General features: G+C 47.4%; 1 protein-coding gene across 1 annotated transcript in view; it reads right to left on the bottom strand.

Moving 5' to 3' along the window:
• The window catches only part of CORO2A (coronin 2A), a 58,795-nt gene that overhangs the window by 13,582 nt on the left and 19,556 nt on the right, over positions 1-25,657 (bottom strand). Inside the window, exon 2 of the mRNA XM_024734406.1 lies at positions 14,294-14,494. Coding sequence (XP_024590174.1) covers positions 14,294-14,494 — 201 coding nt within the window. The remainder of the gene's footprint in view (positions 1-14,293; positions 14,495-25,657) is intronic.

The following is a 25,657-nucleotide window of genomic DNA, read 5'->3' as shown; positions in this document are numbered from 1 at the left end:
GGTCTAGCACAGTGCCTAGCACATGGCAGGTGTTCAGTAAAAGGATGTTTCCCTTCATATACTGCTGGTGGGAATGCAAAAATGGTGCAGCCACTGTGGAAGACAGTCTGGCAGCTCCTCAAAAGGTTACACAGAGTTAGTACATGACCCCGTAATTCTACTCCTAGGTATAGCCTCAAGAGAAGTAAAAACATAAGTCTACAAAAAGACTTGTACACCAATGTTCACAGCAGCATTATTCATAATAGCCAAAAGGTGGAAACAATCCACATGTCCATCAATGGATAAATGGATATCTGAAATGTAGTATATTCGCACGATGAAATATTATTCAGCCAAAAAAGGGAATGAAGTACTGACACATGCTTTGACGTGGGTGAACCTTGAAAACATCATGCTAAGTGGAAGAAGCCAGACATAAAAACCCACATACTGCGTGATTCCACTAGATGATGTACCGGATGTAGTTTCACTGCTTGAGCAAATGAACACATCCCCTGGTACCTGGAATTCAGAACCCTGAATAATGATATGAAAAAAATCCAGAATAGGGGGAATTCCCTGGCGGTCCAGTGGTTAGGACTCAGTGTTTTCACTGCCGAGAGCCTGGGTTCAATCCCTGGCTAGGCAACTAAGATCCCACATGCCATGCAGTGGGGGGACAGGGGTGGGCGGTGGGATCCAGAATAGGTAAATCCATAAAGACTGAAAGCAGATTAGTGGCTGCCTAGGGCTGGGGGGAGGGGGCAATGGGGAGTGACTGTTAATGGATGTGGGGTTTCTGGGGGTGATAAAATCATTTTCAAATTAGTGGTGATGGTTACACAACCACGTGAACACCTAAAACTCATTGAATTGTACACTTAAGTGGTGAATTGTATGGCATCTGAGTTATACTTCAATTAAAAAGAAAGAGCATTTTCTTCCCTTCCCCTCTTTCCTGCTGAGAATTCCTGTCCAGGTGATAGGAGGACACACAGTTTTCACAGCTCAGGCTACACAGCCCTGAAACTGCGATTTCCTGGGCCATGGGACAACTACACCAGTTCAGCCACAGAAACCAGCAGCTGGCAGGGACCAACACATGCATTTTACACACCACACTGCATGGCCCTGGCAGGACAGGGACCAGGACCAGGCCCTCTGCCTGCCAACGCAGGCACCGCCACATCCACTAGCCAGCCTCAGGTTCTACAGCCCACCCACCGTAAGGCTCCACTTTTATATCTAAGTGAGGGAGAAAGTGGAGAAGAAAACTGGCCAACACCCACCCATCCACCACATCTTTACGAGGAACATGGGGGCGGGCCCTATGCGAGGTGCTGGGTGAAGACGTAGTACTTGACTTCACAGAACTAACTGTCTCATATTTAACAATTAATTTTGAAGAACAGAGTGAGCTCAGGGAATACCCACGGTCTCTCCTTCCCTCACCTCCCCAACTCTGCAGAGACCACTGCACTCTTGTGGGACGTCCTGAGACCGTGCCCAAGGGAGACGGAGCAAAGACTGGTGATGGTCCCTGGCCTTGCTTACTAGGGCAGCAAAGCAGGGAGCTGCTGTGAGAACAGACACAGGACGCCCCTGTTCACCCCTGGTAAACTAGGGGACAGACAACCGAGACTCTGGTTCACGGCGGTTTTATGCATGCATCTTAGTAGCTCTGCAAACAGGCTGTGGTCCCGGGCTCCTCTTCAGAAGTACTCTGCCCAATTCCGATCTTGCCCCTCGGGAAAGGGTCTCAGAAACCTCACCCTAGACTGGATCCCTTCCTGGAGGGGGAACGCTATAAAGCACATTATTTGACAAACTGGAATGTGAATGGTAGATTAAAGTATTGTTGCAACGTTAAACTGAGTGAATTTGACAATGTCCTGTGGTTACGTAAGAGAATATTCCTATTTTTAGGAAACACACAAGTATTTAGGGATAAAGAGCAAAGATGTATGTAACTTATCCTCAAAGGGTTCAGAAAAAAGAATACTTTCACATACACATTCAGAGAGAGAGAGAGAGAGAGAGAGAGAGAAAGAGAAAATAAAGGAAAGACTTTGGACTTGTGTCATTTGATAATGATGTGTGAGGAGGTGAGCAAAAGTTCCATTTCTTTCAGATGGGTCTGGCTCCTCCATGGATAGAGAAAATGAGCCCCTGAGCAGGGAAGAGAGCCTCTGTACATTGTCTGCCTCAGACCTGGAGGTGCCTGAGAGCCACACCTGGCTCTGATGGGCGCTCCTCCCAGGCCTCTAAGAGCACAGGCCCCAGCCCCACACAGCTTCTCTTCCTCCTCAGCAAGCAAGGGATGGCTGCTCCTCCCCAGAGGCTGGCAGGGTCTGTGTCTGAAAGGGTTTGTGTGGAGGACTGACATTAACAGACATTAGCCAGTCTGATGGGCTATTGACCGGGCTGCTAAAAGCCCTGTCAGGGCAGGGACATTTATAATTAGGAAGCCACTGCTGCCTTTCAGCCCATTAGGCCAGCAGTCAGCCAGGGACAGGCCTCTGATTTACGGGGCTGCAGGCTCTAAGTCAGAGGAGATACACCCACCCTCCTTGTAGACCCCAGGCAGCTGCTCAGCCCGGAGAGACGCCACCTCCGAGTCTCTGAGGGGCTGCCCTGGGGCAGACGGAGTGGATGGGACTGTAGGACCCATAAGGCAGAGCCAGGTGGGTGGGGGACCTCAGTTGCCAGGATGGGAGAGGCTGTAGGGCTATTGTTGTGACCTCTAGGGCTCACAGGGAGCTGGCTGTCCCCAGAACAGCATCAGAGTCATGGCCTCGGGAGACCCTCCCCACAGCCCAGGTGGACATGGGAGGCAGAAGTAGGCTGCACAGTGTAGAAAAGGTTAGGCAGGCAGGCTGATCTGGCTTCCTGGGTTTGAATCCCTGCTACAGCACTTACTGCTGTGTGATCTGGGGCAAGTGACCTCAGCTCTCTGTGCCTCAGTTTCTTCATCTACAAAATGGCAACAGTAGTAGAATCTCATAGGGTGGGTATGAGGATTAAATGAGTTCATACACATAAAGTGCTTAAGATTCTGCCTCGGGAATCCCTGGCGGTCCAGTGGTTAGGACTCAGGGCTTTCACTGCTGGGGCCTGGGTTCGATCCCTGGTCGGGGAACTAAGATCCACAAGCCGCGCAGCACGGCCAAATGAAAAAAAGAAAAAAAAAGAAAAAGACTCTGCCTGGTACGTGGTAAGCTCTCAGGAAATTCACCAGTTTAAGTTCATCAGAACTCATACATTTATTAATTGTGATAATAATTAATCACAATTACCCAGTTTTATTGTTGCTCAGTATGTTTCAGAGGGGCCCAGGGGTGTATTTAGTGTGAGGCCAAGCTTCCATGGGAGGCTCCTATCACTTCCTACACAACTGATGGGCAATGGCTCCAGGGGGGCCCTCAGTGAATAAATTGATGTCTTGATGGTATTCCCACTGACGGACTCAAGCACGTTATCACATCTATAAGGAAAAGGTTTGCAAGTATTTTCTTCAGGAATCATAATTTAGGGAGTCATTTATGTGCCAGGCCCTGTGTTAGGGGCTCTGCTAATATTATTTGATTTACCTCCAACCACCCCAGGAAGTAGTGCAAAAATCCCCATTGATAATGCAGAAGCTGGGGATCGGAAGGGTTGACAATCAGAGCCACTCCATCCACGGCAGAACCGTGAGAACTGGGAAAGCTTCCTCTCATTCTTGGTCTGCCTCTTGCTATCCTCACACCATAGTTATCATCAGCATCATGGAGGCCTTTCACTGAGGACCTACTATGTGCCAGGTCCTATGCCACGTGCAAGTGGTGGCAAAAGATGAATTACTCATGGTCCATGCCCTGCAGGAGCCTCCAATCTGTGGAGGTGACAGGATGTAGTGTACTCAGGGCTCACAGAGAGAGACAGGCAGAAGAAAGGCCCGGGGGGGTTAATCAAAGAAGGCTTCCTGGAGGAGGAGGCCTTTCAATTGGGCCTTAAAGAAAGGGAGACTTTGACCACGCTATGGTGAAGGGGAGGCATTTCAAGTCAGAAAGGCTGGGCCTTAGGTAGGTTTTAAGCAGAGAGGATGCTAAAGCAGACAGCAGGGAAGGTAGATTGATGGGTAGGACAGTAGAGGAGGTCAGAGAAGAGGGGAGAGGCTGTGGGTATGGAGACAGTCACCCTGCACAGAGAGAGATGCTCATGGAGAGATGGACAAGTGGACAGATGAGTCATGTCCTAACTAGAGGGGGTGAGACTTAGCCAGAGGGCTCCCCAGAAGAGACAGTTGAGCAGGGGAAAGATGACAGGAGTGTTCCCTAATCCTGCGAACACACGTGCTGCTAAAATGCAAATCATGTTTCCAGGAAGCTTTAGGGCAGAGCGTCATTCATCAGCCCTCCCCTCACATACACAGATGAGCATGGGGAATGTTCACCATAGAACCCCACACCCAGGGCTGGAAGTGATGAACTGCAGAGGCTATCTGGTAACCCTGCTTGGTTACCTCCAGAGATGGGAAGCTCACTTCCTTCATAGCTGGTTTATTCCACTTTTAGACCTTGCTGAACTGTGAGAAAGCGCTTCTTACTCGGAGCCTGGTGTAGCGTCCCTGTGGCCCTCCCTGCTCCCCTCACTCTCCAGTTCTGTTTCTAGCTCTGTCTTTCGGGACCCCATAGATACCCCCACTCCCATCCCACTCCCCCAGCCCCAGGACAGCTCCTTGATATTTGAAGGCAGAGGACCCATTCCTTGAACATGTTCTTTTCCAGGCTTAATAGACCCCTAGAACTGGAAGAGACTTTCCCCCCAAATAAAAAAGTAAAATTGACTAGCCTATATCCTGCATTTCTAGAAGGGGAACCTGAGTGTGGAGGGGACAGGTGTATGCTGTGGAAGGCTCTAAGGTTCAAAACGTCAGCTGGGATGGGGATGAAGGATTTTGACGAGCAAGTCAGGACTTTGTGTGCAGGCAATGGGGGGTCCTGGGAGGTGTTTAGGCAAGGGAGTGACATGGTCTGACATAGGCTTTAAGAAGGGTCCAGCTGGCCTCTAAGAGCACAGCAGTGAAGTGCTCCCCTACCCCCTGCTCCCAGGCACCTGTTCACCATGTGTCAGGCCCATGCCCGACTCTGGCCTGGTCCACTCCCAGTGATGCTGCAGGGCGCACCCCCAGGGCTCTGCCTACTCTTGCTGGCATTCCTCCCGACCTCCACACCTCACAGCAAAGTCCACCTCCCACTCTGATGCAGTGGGTCTGCTGTAGGCCGGGCGCCAGGGTCCAGAGCCCAACCTGGCATGTCCCCAGGCTCAGGGCGGGCCTGTCCCCAGACCTTCCCACCGTGCCTTTGTTCCCAGAGCACAGCCCTTGGTTGCCTAGGCTGTAAGAGCCACCCTGCAAGGGCCTCACCCTGGGCCTCAGCGTGCTAGAGGAAAGGACTGAGGAGTCACTCCCCTCGGGACACCTGACAGCACCTGGGACAGCCTGGCCCTTCTGAGAATAACTTCTGGGACATGGTGGTGAGGCCAGGCACCTTCCAATCCTTCTTTCCAATAAAGAATTAGCTAGCTTGTCTCTTCCTTCCTTCCTTTACTAACACTCTTTGTGCCCGGATGGGACTTAAGCCCTGGCAACTGACAAGGAGCCAATGTAAACCAGAGGTAAACCTCTGGAGTGCAGGTCAGCTGAATGAGAGTGGGGCCCAAGACCATGCCCAGGTCTGGGTCCTCACCCTTCCTGCTCAGGGTCCTTCAGGCAGTCAGCTCCCTGAGCCTCAGCATTCTCATCTGTACGATGGGGCAATACTTTCTAGAAAATGAGCTAATAAAGGCACAGCATAAGCCCTGTCCCCGCTGACTACATGAAAAATGGCCCGCAGGCCTATCTGCCCAGGTAAGCACTGCACGATGGGACCAGCATGTGTGTCCTTTCCCTCTCTCAGCCTCTCCCCCCTGTTCCGTCACACTGGATGTGGTTACTTAAGAAAATGCCAACCAAATGCAATGCGTGGACCTTTCTTGATCCTGATTCAAACAAACCAGGTGCAAAGAGGCACTTATGAGGCAATCAAAGGCATTTTTACATAACAGGCAATCGGTTGGCACAGGAGATATTGTTGATGCTGTGATCCTAGCATTGTGGATATGTCAGAAAACGTTACTATTTTTTAGAATTGAAAACTGAACTTTGTGGGGGGTAAAATGACAAACCGTCCAGGATTTGCTTTAAAAAAAAAACTTCAGAGGGGACTTCCCTGACGGTCCAGTGGTTAAGACTTTGCCTTTCAATGCAGGGGGTGCAGGTCTGATCTCTGGTCGGGGAGCTGAGATCCCACATGCCTCACGGCCAAAAAAACCAAAACATAAAACAGAAACACTATTGTAACAAATTCAATAAGGACTTAAAAAATGGTCCACATCAAAAAAAAAATCTTAAAAGACAAACAAAACTTCAGGGGAAAAAAGGGGATGGCTGAAGCAAGAGTGGCAAAGTCTTCAAGATTCTAGAATCTGAGTATGAAGAGTTCATTATATGTTTTTTAACCTACCTTGGGTTTGAAAGTTTTTCCTAATGATAAAAAAGAACTAGAATAGAGCCTAGCTGCTGAAAATGTAGTTTGTAAACCAGCAGCATTGGCATCACCTGGGAATAGAGATGCCAGATTTAGCAAATAAAAATAGAGGATACCTAGTAAAATTTGAATTTCAGATAAACAGCAAAGAACTTTTTAGAAGTATGTTCTGTGTAATATTTTGCTTATGCTATAAAAATATTTGTGAAAATATCTTGGCAGTTTCTTATAAAACTGAACATGTAACTACTTTATGATCCAGGGATTGCACTCCTAGGCATTTATCCCAGAAAAATGAACTTACTTATGTTCACACAGAAACCTGTACACACAAATGAAACTTCAGTTCCACAATAGACCATTCCTGTATATTGAAGTATGTTTTCTAATTAATATTTTTATATTGCTATGTTTATTCTACTTCTTGAATTGATTCCTTTTAGGTATAAATTCTCTTCCTTCTCCCCTCTGATGTTTTGTTAGTGATGTTCATGATACAATAAATTCCAATAATATTTTTAAAAGAAATAAAAAGAAACCTGTACACAAATGTTTATAGCAGCTTCATTCCTAACAGCTCCAAACTGGAAACCGTCCAGATGGCCTTCAACAGCGAATGGTTCGACAAACTGTGTGCAACCACACCACAGAATACTACTCAGCGATAAAAAAGAATGAGCAGTTGATACACACAACAACCTCGATCAATCTCCAGAGAACTGTACTGAGTAAAAGAAGTCAAGTGCAAAAGGCTACATACTGTATGGTTCTATTTGTATGACATTCTTAAAACGGCAAAAGTATAGAAATGGAGAACAGATTTGTTCAATTGATGAAAATTTATAAGCGCCAACTGTGTGTGCCCAAAAGGTGATATATGGGTAAGCTAAGTACTGGGTCTTCCCCCCTTACCCCCCATTGCAAGTACATTAGGAGGTGCTACCAGAAAAACACAAATGACTCTAATTCAAAGTACTCAGGGCATGATATCCCAAGAAAGGAATGTGTTGTAGAATATGTCATAAAAAGGAGAATGCTGTGGACATTTGGGGGAGGGATAAAAAGTGGCTATTCATGAACATGGTACATATCTCCATTTACTTAGGGCATCTTCAATATTAGTCTTTCAATGATCCTCTGTAATTTTCTTCTAGTAAGTCTTTTTTAAAAAAATTAATTTATTTTATTTATTTATTTTTGGCTGCATTGGGTCTATGTTCCTGCACGCGGGCTTTCTCTAGTTAGGGCGAGTGGGGGCTACTCTTCATTGCAGTGCGTGGGCTTTTCACTGTGGTGGCTTCTCTTGGTGCAGAGCACAGGCTCTAGGCACGCGGGCTTCAGTAGTTGTGGCATGCAGGCTCAGCAGTTGTGGCTCACGGGCTCTAGAGCACAGGCTCAGTAGTCGTGGCACACGGGCTTAGTTGCTCCACAGCATGTGCGATCTTCCCGGACCAGGGCTCGAACTAGTGTCCCCTGCATTGGCAGGCGGATTCTTAACCACTGTGCCACCAGGGAAGCCCTTTCCTAGTAAGTCTTGCTCATTTATTCCTAGGTATTCACACTTCTCTTATTCTACTGAAAATATTTACATTTTCTAAGCACTCTTGGTATGTAAAAATGCAATTCATTTTTGCATTCTGATTTTTTATCCAGCCACCTTCCAAACACTCATTTTCCTTTTTTTTTTTTTTTGCATACAGTTTATTTTGACAATCAAGATATGGCACAGTTCCCTCACCCCCCAAAATACCTCCTGCTGCCCCTCTGTAGCCAACCCTTCCTCAGCTCCAGCCACTGGCAACTAGTGGTCTGTTTTCCATCCCCATAGTTTTGCCTTTTCCAGAATGTCACATAAATAGATGCATACATATTTGTCCTTTTAAGTCTAGCTTCTTTTACTTAGCATGATGCATTTGAGATTCATCCTTGTTGTTGTACGTGTCACTAGTTGTTCATTTTTTTTGGAATTTTTAAATTTAATTTTATTTTTTTTTATACATCAGGTTCTTATTAGTTATCTATTTTATACATATTAGTGTATATATGTAAGAGTTTTATAGTGTCTGGTCTCACATTTAGGTCTCTAATCCATTTTTTTTTTCTTTTTGCGGTATGCGGGCCTCTTACTGTTGCGCCCTCTCCCATTGCGGAGCACAGGCTCCGGACGCACAGGCTCAGCGGCCATGGCTCATGGGCCCAGCCGCTCCATGGCATGTGGGATCTTCCCGGACCAGGGCACGAACCCGTGTCCCCTGCAACGGCAGGCAGACTCTCAACCTCTGTGCCACCAGGGAAGCCCTCTAATTCATTTTGAGGTTATTTTTGTGTATGGTGTTAGGGAGTGTTCTAATTTCATTCTTTTACATGTAACTGTCCAGTTTTCCCAGCACCACGTATTGAAGAGACTGTCTTTTCTCCATTGTATATCCTTGCCTCCTTTGTCAAAGATTAGTTGACCATAGGTGCGTGGGTTTATCTCTGGGCTTTCTATCCTGTTCCATTGATCTATATTTCTGTTTTTGTGCCAGTACCATATTGTCTTGATTACTGTAGCTTTGTAGTATAGTCTGAAGTCAGGGAGTCTGATTCCTCCAGCTCCATTTTTTTCCCTCAAGACTGCTTTGGCTATTTGGGGTCTTTTGTGTCTCCATACAAATATTAAGATTTTTTGTTCTAGCTCTGTAAAAAAAATGCCACTGGTAATTTGATAGGGATTGCATTGAATCTGTAGATTGCTTTGGGTAGTATAGTCATTTTCACAATATTGATTCTTCCAATCCAAGAACATGGTATATCTCTCTATCTGTTGGTATCATCTTTAATTTCTTTCATCAGTGTCTTATCGTTTTCTGAGGACAGGTCTTTTACCTCCTTAGGTAGGTTTATTCCTAGGCATTTTATTCTTTTTGTTGTAGTGGTGAATGGGATTGTTTCCTTTATTTCTCTTTCTGATCTTTCATTGTTAGTTTATAGGAATGCAAGAGATTTCTGTGCATTAACTTTGTATCCTGCAACTTTATACCAAATTCATTGATTAGCTCTAATAGTTTTCTGGTGGCATCTTTATAATTTTCTATGTATAGTATCATGTTATCTGCAGACAGTGAGTTTTACTTCTTCTTTTCCAATTTGTATTCATTTCATTCTTTTTCTTCTCTGATGGCTGTGGCTAGGGCTTCCAAAACTATGTTGAATAATAGTGGCGAGAGTGGACATCCTTGTCTTGTTCCTCATCTTAGAGGAAATGCTTTCAGTTTTTCACCATTGAGAATGATGTTTGCTGTGGGTTTATCATACATGGCCTTTATTATGTTGAGGTAGGTTGCTTCTATGACCATGCTTCTATAAAAACTTTCTGGAGAGTTTTTATCATAAATGGGTGTTGAATTTTGTCAAAAGCTTTTTCTGCATCTATTGAGATGATCATATGGTTTTTATTCTTCAATTTGTTAATATGGTGTATCACACTGACTGATTTGCATATATTGAAGAATCCTTGCATTCCTGGGGTAAATCCCACTTGATCATGATGTATGATCCTTTTAATGTGTTGTTGGATTCTGTTTGCTAGTATTTTGTTGAGAATTTTTGCATCTATATTCATCAGTGATATTGGTCTATAATTTTCTTTTTTTGTAGTATCTTTGTCTGGTTTTGGTATCAGGGTGATGGTGGCCTCATAGAATGAGTCTGGGAGTGCCAAACACTCATTTTTCTAATTATTTGACTCTACTTTCTTTTGGTTTTCTATGTAGACAATCACATCAGTAAACAATGCGGTTTTACCTCTTCCTTTTCAATCCTTATACCTTTAAGTTATTTTTCTAATCTTACTGTGCAGGCCAGCACCTTCTTGCCAAGTTTTGTTTTTTGTTTTTTTTTGGCCACGCCCTGGGATCTTAGCTCCCTGATCAGGGATTGGACCCAGGCCATGGCAATGAAGTGCAGAGTCCTAACCATTGGACCACGAGGGAATTCCCTAAAGGGATGTTTCTCACATTCCTTCTTTATGATGATGTTTGCACCATATTAATAAAGATAACAAATATCACCAATATCACCAATAATGGGACAAACTGATATCATGTGTTACATGATGTAATAATGAACTGAGGATACATCACTTGTTTAATACTCTTGCCAAAAATGTATAACATGAATCTAATCACAAGGAAACAATGGGACAAATCCAATTTTAGAAATGTCCTACAGTACGGACACCAAGAGGGGAAAGCAGGGGGTGGGGTGGGCTGTGGCGGTGGTGGTGGTGGTGGTGGGGGTGGGATGAACTGGGAGATTGGGATTGACATATATATACCAATATGTATAAAACAGATAACTAATAAGAACCTGCTGTATAAAAATAAATAAATTAATTAATTAAAAAATCGAAAAACAAAAGACAAAAAACAAAACAATCAAAAAAGAAATGTCCTACAAAACAGTGGGCCTTCACTGCTTTAAAATGTCAATATAATGAAATAAAGTAGACTAAGAGATATGACAACTCAACATAATTCATGATCCTGAGTTAGATTCTATATACACACATATGGAGAGAAAGATATAAAAAAAGATAAAAAGTAAATTTGGCAGAATGTTAACTATTGGTGAATCTAAGTCAAGGATAATCATTTATTCAAGTATTTTTGCAACTTTTCTGCAGGGTTGAGATTCTTTCAAAACAAAAAGTTCAAACAATTCTGTTTCCTATATGTTAGTGAAATTCCCTTTTCCTAGTTTGCAAAGAATTTTTATCATGAATGGGTACTGCACTCTATCAAATGCAAATAATCTACATTTATAGGTTAACTAATATTAAACCACCCTTAGTTTCTGGAATAAATCCAACTTGCTCAGAAGGTATCTTTTTTTAATTCAATGCTAGATTTGATTAACTAACAATTTTGCATTCATCTTCTTGAGTGATATTTTTCTTTCTTGTTCTGTTCCTGTCTGGTCTTGGAATCAAGGTTACACTGGCCTCAGAACAAAAGGGGAGCAGTCCCTCTTTTCCTATTTTCTGAAAATGTTTGTAAAAGATTGGAATAATCAGTTCCTTGAAAGTTACATAGAAATTGCCTGTAAAACCACATGGACCTAGTGTCACCCTTACGTGTGTGTTTGTGTAAAATATAATATTAAAAAGTGCATAAAATGTAAATGTTCAGCTTAATGAATTGCTGGAAAATAAATTTAAACATATAACTGCCATGAACTATTACTAGCACAAAGGAGACTCCCTGCTATGGAATACTTTCCAATCATAACTCCCTCCCTCCCCCAGTGGGTAACTATTATCCTGGCTATCCTCCCCTGCTTGCTTTTCTTTAAGATTTTTGTACCTACTTATGCATCCCTTAAAGTATAGTTTAATTTAGTCTGTTTTTAACTTTAGGTAGTGATGTTGTAATTTATTTGGTTTCTTCCCTTGACACTGTCTTTATCCATGTGGTGGTATGTGTTTATATTTTGATCCTTTTCATAATTGTGTATATTCCACACTATGGATATACCGTAATTTATATATTCAATTCTTGGACATTTGGGTTTTTGCAGTTTATTGATAACACGAACAATGCTCCCATGCATATTCTTGTGTTTGTGTTCTGGTGACATAAGCACACAGTTCTGCATGGTAAACACCTAGGAGTGGAATCTCCAAGTCTGTGCATTTTCCTCTTTAATAGAAACTGTCACACTTTGTTCCAACACACGTGTGCCGGTTTACCCTGCCCCCAGAAGTGCCTGAGAGTTCAGAGGGCTCCGTGGCCTCTTCATCACTCACTATTATTAGATTTTATATTTTTGCCAATCTGGTGGGTCGCAGTGGTATCTCATTGTGGTTTATTAACGAGGTTGAGCACGTTTTCAAATGTTTAGTAACCGTTTGGATTTTCTCTGCTATGAGATACCTGTTCATTTTTTTTTTTCCCCTAGCCCATTTTATATACTCAGGAAATGAGCTCTTTGTCATGATTACTGTGCCAATATATTTTGTCACTCTATGGCTGCCTTTTCCTTCTTCTGTTTTCTTTAAGAGAGATTTTTAACATGCAATTTTAAAAATAGTTAAAGGACCATTCAGGCTTTCTATTTCTACTTGAATCGGTCCTGACAAGTTATATTTTTTTGTAGGAATTTGTCCATATTGCCAACGTTTTCAAATATATTGTCATAAAACTGCTCAGATTAGTGTCTTATATTTTGAAGCTCTACTGATATTGCACTTTGTTTGTTTGTTTGTTCTTGGTGCTTTTTGCCCCTTCTCTCTTTTATTCTTGACCATCTCTCCAGAGGTTTGTCTATCAGTCTTTTCTAGGAACCAACTTTTGGATCTTTTTTTTTTTTTTTTTTTTTTTTTTTTTTTCTTTTTTTTTTTTTTTTTTTTTTTGTGCGGTACGCAGGCCTCTCACTGTTGCGGCCTCTCCCGTTGCGGAGCACAGGCTCCGGACGCGGAGGCTCAGCGTCCATGGCTCACGGGCCCAGCAGCTCCGCGGCATGTGGGATCCTCCCGGACCGGGGCACGAACCCGTGTCCCCTGCATCGGCAGGTGGACTCTCAACCACTGCGCCACCAGGGAAGCCCTTGGCTCTTCTGATCCTCTTTAATCGATCTTTGATGCTCTTTTCACTGATTTCTGATCTTTAATACCCCCTTCCTCAAACTTTCTTTGGGTTTACTCTGTTGTCCTTTTTCTAACTTCTCAGGTTGAATGTTTAGTTGTTAATTTTACGCCTAATATAAGCATTAGTGCTATAAATTTCCCTTGAAGCACCACTTTCCCGGCATCCCCTAAGTTTTGTGATGTATTTCATTCTCATTCATTTCCAAGTATTTTTCAATTTCTAAATGAATGGGCATTTAAAATTTATCTTTTGTTATTGACTTCTAACTCAATTGCATTGGGATCAGAAAACCTGATCTATGAGATTCCAATTTACATTTGTGATCTTAACTTCTAAAAGGGGTTGTAAGTCTGTTGTTCGTTCTTTCAGCGGATGCTTACTCACGGCCAGGCTTGGTGTTCTCCGTCTATGAATTTCCCTGATCTTAATCTGTGGGAATCCTGTTCACATTGGAAATGCTTTCCTCTGGAGAAAACTTCTATCTGCTTCTGCTGCAAACCAGAGGCACTACCAAGCCCGGATCCCTCGAGCCCCTTCAGAGATTCTACCTCAAGGCAGAAACTCAGGATTCTGAAAAGATCTGCTATGAAGTTAGTCTATATGAAACCACCATTCTGGGGGTCAAAAACTGTTAAATAAATCAGCAATTGCATATGGCCCAACTTACACCGTCAACCTTTGCCGCAGGACAAGCCTGTTCTTCCTGTTCACTTGCTGCTTACCTCTCCTACTTAAATTTCGGCTCAAGGTTTTTTTCCTTTCTTGGAGAGAGGCGGAGGCTTTGGAGATTTCCCCAATGTCTTGTGAGCCCGGCAATGCATTAAGAATTAAATGTTATTCATGAATGAATTACTTTGCAGTGGGGTGGAGGGGAGGTCCTAGGAGTCCTAAACAACTGCTAGAAGCTGAAATCCCAGGAGAGGTATACTTTTTCAATGAGAAAACCAAGACTCAAAGGGGTGAAATGACTTATTCATGGTCACATGGCTGGTAACAGGCAGGGCTAGGATTGAACTCACATATGGAACCCAAACTGAGGCTCTTTCTACTCTCCCTCTGTCCTGTGCTGCCTCCAGAGAGCTATTTGGGCCTGAGCTTAGCAGGCACCCTTACCTGGTGCAAGGGGATGACGAGGAAGGCCCCCCCACCAGCACACTCAGTCACGACTGCAATGAAGTGGGGGTTCACAGCACAGAAATGATTGTCGTGGACGCTGCGGGTGATGGGCACGGAGTCGTAGCAGTTCTCCTTGCTGGCTGGTTTGCCAAAGACATGGCGGAACTTGGAGCTCCGGTACTGGGGGTGCCATGACATCTGCAGGAGACAAATGGGACAGAAGGGCTGTGAGGCTCGCAACCTGACAGCAGGACACACGGAGTCTCACCTGCAGAGGACATAAGAGGGCAGGACCAGGACAGCGGTCCGTTCTGTGAGGACAGTGACGTGCTATGAAGGGCACCCAGGTGAACAGGCTATAATTGTGGCTACTTCCAGGGATCTGGTGAGATGGCGTACAACTACTGCTGACCTGTTTGCTTTTCATCCCTTCGTGTGCGAAAACAAACAGGCAGAAAAACCGTAGAGAGAACTTACTCCGTTCCCTCCCCTATCCAGCACCTCACCAGACAGGCCAGCCTCCCCACCCAGCTAAGTGGGAAATAGTGTCCTCCGGAGCCAGCCTGCCCAGGCTGCAATTCCAGCTCTGTGCTTGCCAGCTGGGTGGGCAAATGGCTTAACTTCTGAAGTCTCAGTTTCCTCACCTGTAAAATGAGGATAAAGAAAGTATCTGTCTCATAGACTTGTCATGAGGATGAAATGAGATGATACACTAAGATCCCTTGCTCAACAGTAATAATTACTACCACTATTATCATCCAGCCATCTTGACCTTCCCTCTCTCCTCATCCGGCCTTGTATTTGTTCACTCAATATTTACTGAGTACCACCTGTGCCAGGCACTGGGGGTTTGGAGAGAGCAAGCCTGAGCCCAGCCTTACAGGAGTGAAGAGTCCTATGAGTGAGGACATTAGTGGAGTCTGGGCCACTGGGACCCAGTGTACTATAGGTAATAATGGACGTTTCTACATGGCAGTCAGGGAGGGCTTCCCAGAGGAAGTGACATGTGAACTGCGATTTGAAGGATGCGAAGGAGTTGGCCATGTAGGCTGGACAAGGGTGAGCTGGGGGAGAAGGTGTCCCAGGCAGATGGAACAGCCTGAGCAAGGGCCCTGAGATAGAAGCGAACGTGGAATGTTTGGGAAACTACATATGGTTTGGTAAGATTAGTAAGGAGATGCTAAAAAGAAAAATATATATTCACACACACACACACATATACATGTAAACTGGATGATGTGAATGAAGAGAACACGAGCTGGAGGGGTGAGCAGGGCTAGATCATGAATGGCTTGTAAGAGGGTCTAGGGCTCATTAGTGGCCAAATATATACCATGTGGCCTCCTCTTGGCCCTGCTGCTGCTCAGTTCAAAGGCCCTCCCCTCAGTCTCATTGACCCACTGGGCCTTCCCATCTACGCTCCTCATGCAGCCAGAGGGATTGTTCTGGAGACCAAGCCTGGCTGTATTCCTCCCTCCCCGGCCCCCACCTTAGGTCACCCTTTGATGCTCCCCATTCACTGCTGTCCTACAGGATCAAGGCCAAACTCAGCTTGGGTCCCACCCTATATCCCAAGATTTCGCTTTTTCTTGCTCAGCTTCTAAACGGCTCCTTCCAGACAAAGCACACCACGCAGCATCCCTGGTACCTGCTCCTGCATTTCCAGTCCTCTGGGCCTTCACCCTTGCCTTTCCCTCTGCTTGGCTTGCTCTTCCCAACCCACTGTTGTCTGTACCCATCACTATGAGTCCAAACCCTTCCTTCCCCCAGCTCCCAGGTGCCCTCCCTTTACACAGCACCAGGTACCCTCAGCCTCGTGGCGGCAGGTCTGTCCTGTGAAGCTCAGACATTTCAACCTTCCTTTAGGGAGCTTTGCCCAAAACCCTGGCTGCATTTGCCAGAGCTACAGGAAGTAGCACGGAACGCAGGGACTGCCTAACAATGCCCATCCAATCCCAGAAACGATGTAAGAAGCCTTACAGAAATAGAGAAAACACAGATAGAAGGAAATAAAAAAAGCCATGGTGAGGAAATGGGGACAGAGGGAAAATGCAGGAACAAAAAGAGATCACCTGAAATGTAGGGGGAGTCAAGCTACGATTGTGTGCTGCCAGGACCAACACACAGGGGAGGTTTTGCGTCGGAGCTTCCTAGTGGTCAATTCGACGAGGGAAATAGAATCAGAAAGGGATTTACTCACTGTCTGTAAGATAAATGCCTGCACTTGCTAAGGAGCAGTACAGCTTTTCTCTGCACTGAGCCCTGAGAGAAACAGGTCCTAAGGATCATCTAAGGAAAGAAGAGCAAGGATAATGATCTCCCTGGGGTCTTGGCAATTTGTGGCAGCTGAGGAGTAGCCTGGGGCCTGGGCTGTGGGTGGGAAAGTAGGGGGCAAGTCAGCAGGCTCAGCTCCTGGGCCCCCCACCCCTGCCTCGCCTTGAGCAGCAGTTGCGGGTGGGGGTGGGGGTCGTCTCTCTGTGGCCCACGGTGATGCTCACCAGACACTCCATTGCTCCCCTCACATCCCAGCCTCCTTGCAGTTAGGCAGCCACTATTAGTCCTAGCTAGTGGATCGTGGGTGGGAGTGATGTGTGCCACTTCCAGGCTGAAGCATGTAAGACCTGCCGGTGACCCTCCAGAACTCTCGTCCTTGGCTGGAGGGATGAGGAGGCCACATGTTCCAGATGGTGCAGCTTCCATCTTCCTGGGTCCCCAAGGGACTGTGTGAATAGGGCACCTTGCCCCAAACTGACTCACATAGCATGACAGAGAATTAAACTTGTAGAGTGAACCGCAGAGAAATAGTGGGGATACTTGTCACAGAGCATAGCCCACCCGTCCTGACTAACACATTGCCCCAGGCAGGCCCAACCAATGGTAGACAGGCAATGGCTGCCTGTGCTTGGTGTGGCCAGGGCACAGGAGCCTGCAGGGAAGAGGTGGGCAAGCAGGCAGGACCCAGATCCCCTCAGGAGCCATGTGAAAGGGCTTGGACTCTGAGGGCAATGGGAGCTGCTGCAGGGGTTATAGCAGGGGAGGAGGAGGACCAGTTTTCACTTTTAGGTGGATTCCTCTGATTGCTGAGGTAATCATGACAGTCGCCTGGGCTGAAGCAGGGCAGAGGGGATGGAGAGGATGGGACGTGTTAGTGAAAAACATGGGAGGGGGATAAAGCAGCCTTGGTGCCCATGGTGGGCTGTGGGGTGAGGGGGCCAGTCATGCCTGCTGAAATCAACATGACCTGGCCAGCATCAACAGTCCTGGCCCCTCTGGCCACTCTCAGCGCTCTCCCTTCACACCTAGGGGACGGTTCTGGTTCCAGGTTCAGGGTCAGGGGCCGTAAGAGGCCTGGGCAATGCTCTCCTGGAGCTCACAGTCACCTCTATGGCAATAGCAACGCTTAGTTTCGGGTGCTTGCTATGTGCCAGGCTCCGTTCCAAGCGCTTCCCCTGTATGAACTTAGGTGCTACCTTGCTCCCTGTTACAGATGTAGGGGTTGAGGCAGAAAAGTGAAGCAACCTTCCTGGAGTCACACAGCTGGGAGGAGGTGCAGCTCTCCAGATAACGATGACGAAACCTCTTTCACACTCATTACACCCTGGATGCTACCTCAATCCCAAGGGGAAGTGTCGTGACCATTATCGCCCCTACTTCACAGCAAAGGAAAACGAGGCTCAGTAAACCAAGCGGACGTCCTCTGGCGAAGGGGCTATTGGCCTCCACTGATGAGGCCGGCCAGCCTCCGAGCAGTGTGAACATCATGGCCCCCGACCCCTGTGCCGAACTCCTCTCCCCCATCCCACCCGCCCTGGCTCTAACACCTTACCTCCACTGCCAAGGTTCTTCCAGACTTGTAGCCATGAGGGAAACTTACAGAAGTGGGTGGGTGGCACCAAGCCAGGTGGGCCGTCTCTCCCTTTGCCCCAGGTATAGGACTGCGCATGCATATATGTGGGTGAAGTTTGTGCGAATGTGTGTGCACGGTGTGTGCAAGTCTGTGTGTGAACACTGCCCTGATCAGGGTGTTCCTACGTGCTCGTGTACCCCTGTGGGTGGGTGTGCACCTGGGCATCTGTTTGGGTGTTTGTGTCTGTGCACGTACTGCACATGCGTGCCTGTGTCTATCAGTGCATGAATGAGTTTAAGGACGCAGCAATTCAGAGAGCAGGAGTTTTACTTTCCCCACAAGCAGGCACTTGCCTGAAAACGAGGACCACAGCGGGCCTTCAGCACTGTGAGGCCCTTGCCCACGGGCTGGGCCAGAACATAGATCCGGGACAGGTTTACCCCACGCCGCTTGTTCTATCCTGCCTGGTCCCATGCAGCTGGGCCCACATCAAAGCCATAGCAGGTCTTCCTAGCCGTAGCGGGCCAGCCCATTAGGGCACAAAGCAGGTGGTGGCACCCATTCTGCTGCTGCTATCCCAAGGGTGCTTAGCTGGCCTGATGCCATGGGATTAGGCTCTTTGTGCTGTGAATTCCCTGCCCTGCAAAAAGATTTAGTCATCGCTGGGTTTAACACCCCACTGAGTTTATTTTTTATCTATTTATTTTTATTTTTTGGCCGTGCCGTGCAGCACATGGGGAATCTTAGTTCCCGACTAGGGATTGGACCCATGCCCCCTTCTGTGGAAGCGAGAAGTTTTAACCACTGGACCACCAGGGAAGTCCCCACTGAGTTTACATCTCAGTGCCTGACAGTGGAATGGCTTGCTGCCTGTCTTATCCCTTACAACTCTCCTGAGGCCTGTTGTCCCCATTTGGTGCAGAGGAAGTGACTTGACCAAGATCAAATTAGTAGGAGTGGAGATGGCAAGCAGAAGCCGAGACGTGGTCCAGATGTCCCTCTTCCCACCTCGTGCTCCTCTCTGACGTGTGTGAGAGAGATGGAGACAGAGACACAGAGATTTTCCTGCCTGGCTCCAGAGGCCTATCTTCCCAGCCTAGCCCTGAATCATTGCAGGACAAGGGTTACCTGCGGGGTGGCTGAAACCGAACCCAAACTGGGTGTGGTACAAAGCAGCATAATAGATTATTCATTAATTGCGCTGTTCCTGGCCTCAGGGAGAATGAAATTACCTGATTTGGTCTTTGAAGGTCAGCGGTGGGGAGGAGTCTGGCATTCCTGGCTACCATTGTCCCCTTAGTAAGTTTCTGTTTCCACATTTCATATTTGGAATTTTATTTTTTCCCTTAAAACCTGACCTTGTGGTCATCGAGCTGCCCCCAAACACGCCTCCTGGGAGGGTCTGAACCACCACACTCACCTCAGCCACAGTTAAAAGAGGGAGATCACAATCACAAGTTTCCTAGCTTTACAAAGTGAAAGAAGATTACCATAAGGGTAAAGGACTCTTTATTTGAAGGTGATCTACAAAGACCAAGAATCAACACAATACATGCCTAATTATGGGTGGGTCCCATGTCTTGACTCTAATCCTGGGTTGACAATTATCCATAATAGAGTTTATCTAGACCCTGGCCTTGACCCCAAATTTGACAGGAAAGCACCTTTTTAATTCACCTGAAGTCCTTATCAGGGCCTCTGATCCACCCACAGGACAGAGTGAGATATCTGGCTCAGGATGCCAAGGCCCAGCTGAGGTCAAGGCCCCCCTGCTGTCAATGCAGGTCTCTGCCTAACCATGGAAGCAAGAAGAGACCTTGTCGCTCTCCACAGAAGGAGGTGACCAACTGTTCTGGTTTGTCCAGGATGTGTGTGGGGTGGGTATTCCTGGGATGCAGGGCTTTCAGTGCTAAAATCAGGAAAGTCTCAAGCAAAAAGGGAAAAGTTGGTTACCCTGCTGAAACTGTGCAACTCAAATTGGGACTTGAACCTGGACAAACCCAGACTGGGACTTGAACCCATGGCCTTTTTAAAAAAAAAAAAAAATTTATTTATTTATGGCTGCGTTGGGTCTTCGTTGCTGTGCGCAGGCTTCCTCTAGTTGCGGCGAGCCGAGGCTACCTTTCTTTGCGGTGCGCGGGCTTGTCATTGCGGTGGCTTCTCTTGCTGTGGAGCATGGGATCTAGGCACGCGGGTTTCAGTAGTTGTGGCTCGCGGGCTCTAGAGCGCAGGCTCAGGAGTTGTGGCTCATGAGCTTATAGTTGCTCCATGGCATGTGGGATCTTCCTGGACCAGGGCTGGAACCCGTGTTCCCCTGCATTAGCAAGCAGATTCTTAACCACTGTGCCACCAGGGAAGTCCTTGAACCCATGGTCTTTTTTTTTCTTTTTTCTTTTCTTTTTTTTGCGGTACGCAGGCCTCTCACTGTTGTAGCCTCTCCCGTTGTGGAGCACAGGCTCCGGACATGCAGGCTCAGCGGCCATGGCTCACGGGCCTAGCCGCTCCGCGGCATGTGGGATCTTCCCGGACCGGGGCACGAACCCGTGTCCCCTGCACCGGCAGGCGGACTCTCAACCACTGTGCCACCAGGGAAGCCCGAACCCATGATCTTTTAATTGAGATCACACACCTGGTCTCAGGACTTAATGACGCTCAGGTTCTTGATGTCTTGTCACAGGATGAATTCAGTGAGAGACAAAGTGATAGGTAAGAAGTAGGTTTATTTAGAGAGAAACACACTCCACCGATGGAGTGTGGGCCATCTCAGGAGAGAGGCCCTGAAATATGGGGTGGTTAGTTTTTATGGGCTGCGTAATTTCATAGACTAATGAATAGGAGGATTATTCCAACTATTTTGGGGAAGCGGTGGAGATTTCCAGGAATTGGGCCACCATCTGCTTTTTGAACTTTGATGGTTGGCCTCAGAACTGTCATGGCGTTGGTGGGTGTGTCACTTTGCTAATGAATTACAATGAGCATATGAGGCTCAAGGTCTATGGGAAGTCGAATCTTCTGCCATCTTGGACCTAGTTGGTTGTAACCAGTTTTTGTCATGTTCTATTATGCCATTCTTTTAAAGGTTGTGCCCTGTCCCCTTCCCTCCTGTTCCACTGCCACCTACCATAGAGGCCTCCAGAAAACTTTTACCCTATTTACATGCAACGATTCTACAGTAAGTCACTAGTAGCCTTGACTCTGAAAACTTGCCTGTGAGACAGAAGGCTCTAGAACAAACTTCTGAAAGAGCCCAACATCCTGAACCAAAGAACAGAACACCTCAAAGCAGAAAAATCCAAGGTCTGTAAAGTGCTTATTCTGTGCAGGGTAAAGGGGCAATTCAGTCACTGTTCTCCACACGTGTACACTTCTCAGGGAAATGGCTGAGAGCGGAAAAGGATGAGATGCCACGATCTTAATTGGCTGCTAAAGCACAGGGCAGTGGTTTGTAACTTTGAATGCACATTAGAATCACTTGAATCAGGTCACTGGGTATGGGACCCAGGCAGCAGCTCTGTCCAACACGGAGTCTCTAGTCACACAGGGCTTCTAAATTAAAATCAATTAAAGTGAATTGAAATGTAAAATTTGGCTCCTCAGTTGCACTACCATTTCAAGTGTTCAAGAGACACACGTGGCTACCGGGTACCCAGCTAAACAGTGTAATTATAGGACATGTCCACTGTGCCCATGTGACCTTGGGCCAGTTACTTAATGTGTCTATTTCCTCACCAGTAAAATCAGGCATAATAACAAATAATAGCTAACACATTGTTTATTATATGTGAAGTATGTTCCAGGTACTAACTTGACCCTGACAGCAATCTGGTTTAGTACAGGTGTTAGAGAACCATTGACTGAAACCGCCCGCCCTGGCCAGGCACGATAATGACCGCTTGCAAGAGTTATCTCACAACAGGAGGTGTCCCAATAAGGAACATGGAACTAACAAGCTACTGCCAGACAGAAGAATTCAGAAGGGGCCAAAAGGAGGGAGCAGACGCCAGCCTATAACATATCCTATCAACCTCCCAGAAACTTTCGTGCTGGCATCAATCTTGGCTGAGAGATGCGCGCCCCCAGGAAGGACCCTGAGTCAGACCAAATGTGGACAAAAGCAAGATGACTGGCCAGAGACAACCTGGAAACTAACCTCATTATCATAAAACCTGAGACCGCGATCCATGTGGCAGAGCAATTCTCCTGAGTTCCCTTACCCCACTGCTCTCCGCCCGGGTGCCTCTTTCCAATAAAGTCTTTTGCTTTGTCAGCCCATGTATCTTCTCGGACAATTCATTCCTGAGTGTTAGACAAGAGCCCACTCTTGGGCCCTGGAAGGCGTCCCCCTCTTCCTGCAACTATTATCACCCCATTTTTACAAATGTGAAAACTGGGGCACAGATAGGTTAAGTAACGTGCCCCAAATCACACAGCAAGTAGGTGGCTGAGCTGGAATCCAGAACCGAGCTGTTTAGTCCTGGGTCCACACTCTCCCACAGGGCTGCCCTGAAAATTAGATGAGATAATCCGCCCAGTACATGGAGCAAGGCCGGTGCATACTTAGTCCTCAACAGATGTTTGCTGTGAAGACCGTTGTGGTCCCAGTGTTTACAGGACACTAAGATTTGATTTAGTACATGACAGGTACGTGCTGAGGGCCCAACATTTTGGGGATCTGAGTAAAAATCCCAAACCAGAAAGTGCAAAGCAGCCTGCTAGGTGCAGAGTTCAGACCCTCGGTGCTCACCACATTGATGAGGCATGTGAGAAGCTAACTAACAATCCCTGTGGATTCAGAAGAACCCGGAGAGGAAAGGCATTTATTTGTGCATGTCTCTCCAGGGTACAAAAGCCCGCAGCCTCCTAGACCTTCCTTCCCTTAGTTCCAAAGGGTAGATTCAAACAGTTACTAACCAGGGAGATGAGAGAATGCAGAAACAAAAGAAAAGCAGTCAAACAAAAGTGCAGCGATAAAGCAGAGCTCTGCTTCATCCTCAAGGGATGTACAGGATACACGTAACAATGTATCTTTGAGTTCTTCTACGGGAACTAAGGCCCTCACCTAGAAGAAGGATGGTCACTTCAGGTTGAGCAGGAGATTCCTGGAACACCATCCTGTTACCTCACCACCAACCAATCAGAAGAAACTCACACACCCTGCAGCCCTCACCCCGGATTTTGCCTGTAAAAAACTCTTCCCTGAACACCACGGGGGAGTTTGGGTCTTTTGAGCGCGAGCCCCCTCCCCCATTCTCCTTGCTCAGCCCTGCAATGAACCTTCCTCTGCTCCAAACTCCGACATTTCGGTTTGTTTGGCCTCACTGTGCACGGGGCACACAGACTTGGGTTTGGCAGCAGAGGCCAGCAGCCTCGCTCAGCCCTGTGCTGTGGGGCCTGAGGGTCTTGGTGGGAGTGTGGGGCGAAGGGCGGAAGGGCAGAGGAAGCCCTTTGGTTCTCTCCATGGGCACGGCTTTCCCAGGCAGGAAAGCAGAACCATGCTGCCTGGGGACGCCCCCACCCCCGCCAGGCCTCAACCACCCGCGGCCCATCAGCAGTGGAGGCTGAGGCACCCTGCAGCCAGCATGGAATAACAGTCCTCTTTCCAGGTTCTCTCTGCCTCGAGCACCCTCCCACCTCTGCCTTTATCACCCCTCCTCCAGCTCTGTGGTCCTTCTGGTCCAGCACAGATGCCTCCCTGCAGGCCCACAGGAAATACAGGCTGAGTCAGAGAGAGCGCCAAGAAAATGCCTCTTTCCTCCTGATGAGATTAGGCCCGAGGGAGCACCTCCCCTCCTGACATCTGACACTGCCCAGAGCCAGGTGCCTGGGCCCCCGGGAGGAGCAGGGCATCTCCTGAGATGACCTGGCCTCCCCTGCCCCCCCGGCACCCTTGCTCTTGACCCTTTCCTCAAGCTGTGTGAGGCCTGGCCAGCCTTTTCTCTCCGTGACTCCATTTCTCCTCCACCCCAGCCCAGGCCTCCTATCCTGCCCCCACTCTGACTCTGTCATTTCCCTTAAGACTCACCCCAGCCCCAGGTCCCCTCTGTCCTCAGGATAAAGCCTTCGGCTGGACTTGGGTTTTGAGGCCCCTGCACATTCCCTGACGGCCTTCCCTTTATCTCCACACACCTGCCCTTTGAGCCACACTGGTTTATCTGCTCTCCCCTCAAAGCGTTGACTTTCCCAGACACCCCATCTTTGCTCACACCCCTTCTCTCTGCCTAGAGCCAAGTCAGCCCAGACCAGTCTGAGCTGGTAAGTCAGCCCAGGTAAGTCCAAGGCTGACACTTAGCTGGGTTCCTAGGATGCCCCCTCCTCTCACTCCACCTTCCTGGGCCTGGCTCAAATAGAACTGCCTCCAGTGGGCTTCCCAAGTTCCAAGGCCTGAGCGATCTCTCTAGCCTATGAGGTCCCCCATCCTGATACACAGGGAGGGGAAAGAGGAGGCAACTGGTTCAAATCCCGGACCCTCATTTGTCTCTGGGCCCCAGCATCCTCATCTGTAAAAGAGTACCCTCGGATCTGCCTCATGGGGCCTTGTCCACGATTAAATGAGGTAACAGATGTAAAATGCTTTGCACGTGTCTGGTACTGTTACTGAACACAAGTTCGTGTGCCTGACACACAGCGAGGCCAAAGCAACCAAAACGTCGGAGTTTGGAGCAGAGAAAGGTTTACTGCAGGGCCAGGCAAGGTGGCTTGTGCTCAAAACCCCCAAACTCCCCGATGGTTTTGGGGCAGACGTTTTCATAGGCCAAATTTGGGGCGAGGGCTGCAGGGTGTGTGACTTTCTTCTGATTGGCTGGTGGTGAGGTAACAGAGCAGTGTTCCCGAAATCTTGTGTTCAGCCGGAAGTTGCCACCCTCCACCTGGGTGGGGCTCTTAGTTCCTGCAGAAGAGTCCAAAGATATTGTTAGGTATATCCCTTGAGGAGGAACCAGGATCCTGCTTTAATCACTGCAGTATAGTTTCTTGACTGTTCCCCCTTTGTTTCAGCATTCCCTATTTCCCTGGTTAGTGGCTTTTTGAATCTGCCCTTTGGAACTCTGGGAAGGTCTAGGAGGCTGAAGCCTTTACCCTGCAAGTAAGAAACGGGGGACCCAGAAAGGCTTTTGTGCCCAGGAGCCCCACAGGGTCCCGCTCGGTTTCAGTACTAAGTAGAAGGTCAGCTGATGGATACTCCCTTCCCTTCCTCCCGTCCTGCTCCCTGTGTTTCTCCCATCTTTCCTCCATCTATCCATCCAACCATCCATTGGACTGTCAACACCAAATGGTCCTCTCCCTTCAGCTTTGCCCACCCACAGGCCAAACCACACAGGCAGGCACCCAGGGGGAGACTGACTTGGCTCCTGGATTGAGCTTTCACTCACTCCACCGACCTTTCCTGAACACCCCTTCTGGGTACTAGGCGCCAGGGACTGGGACTGTCCCTTCCATAGCAGGCTTGCTGGTCAGGTTGGAGAGTCCTAATTCTGATGCCAATTTGCTACATGACCTTGGGCAAACCTTGTCCCCTT

This window comes from Neophocaena asiaeorientalis, unplaced genomic scaffold, assembly GCF_003031525.2.
Source record: "Neophocaena asiaeorientalis asiaeorientalis breed wild unplaced genomic scaffold, Neophocaena_asiaeorientalis_V1.1 scaffold192, whole genome shotgun sequence".
Classification (NCBI taxonomy): Eukaryota; Metazoa; Chordata; class Mammalia; order Artiodactyla; family Phocoenidae; genus Neophocaena; species Neophocaena asiaeorientalis.
The sequence above is the reverse complement of the archived record's forward strand: the minus strand, read 5'-3'. Positions and strand labels throughout refer to the sequence as shown.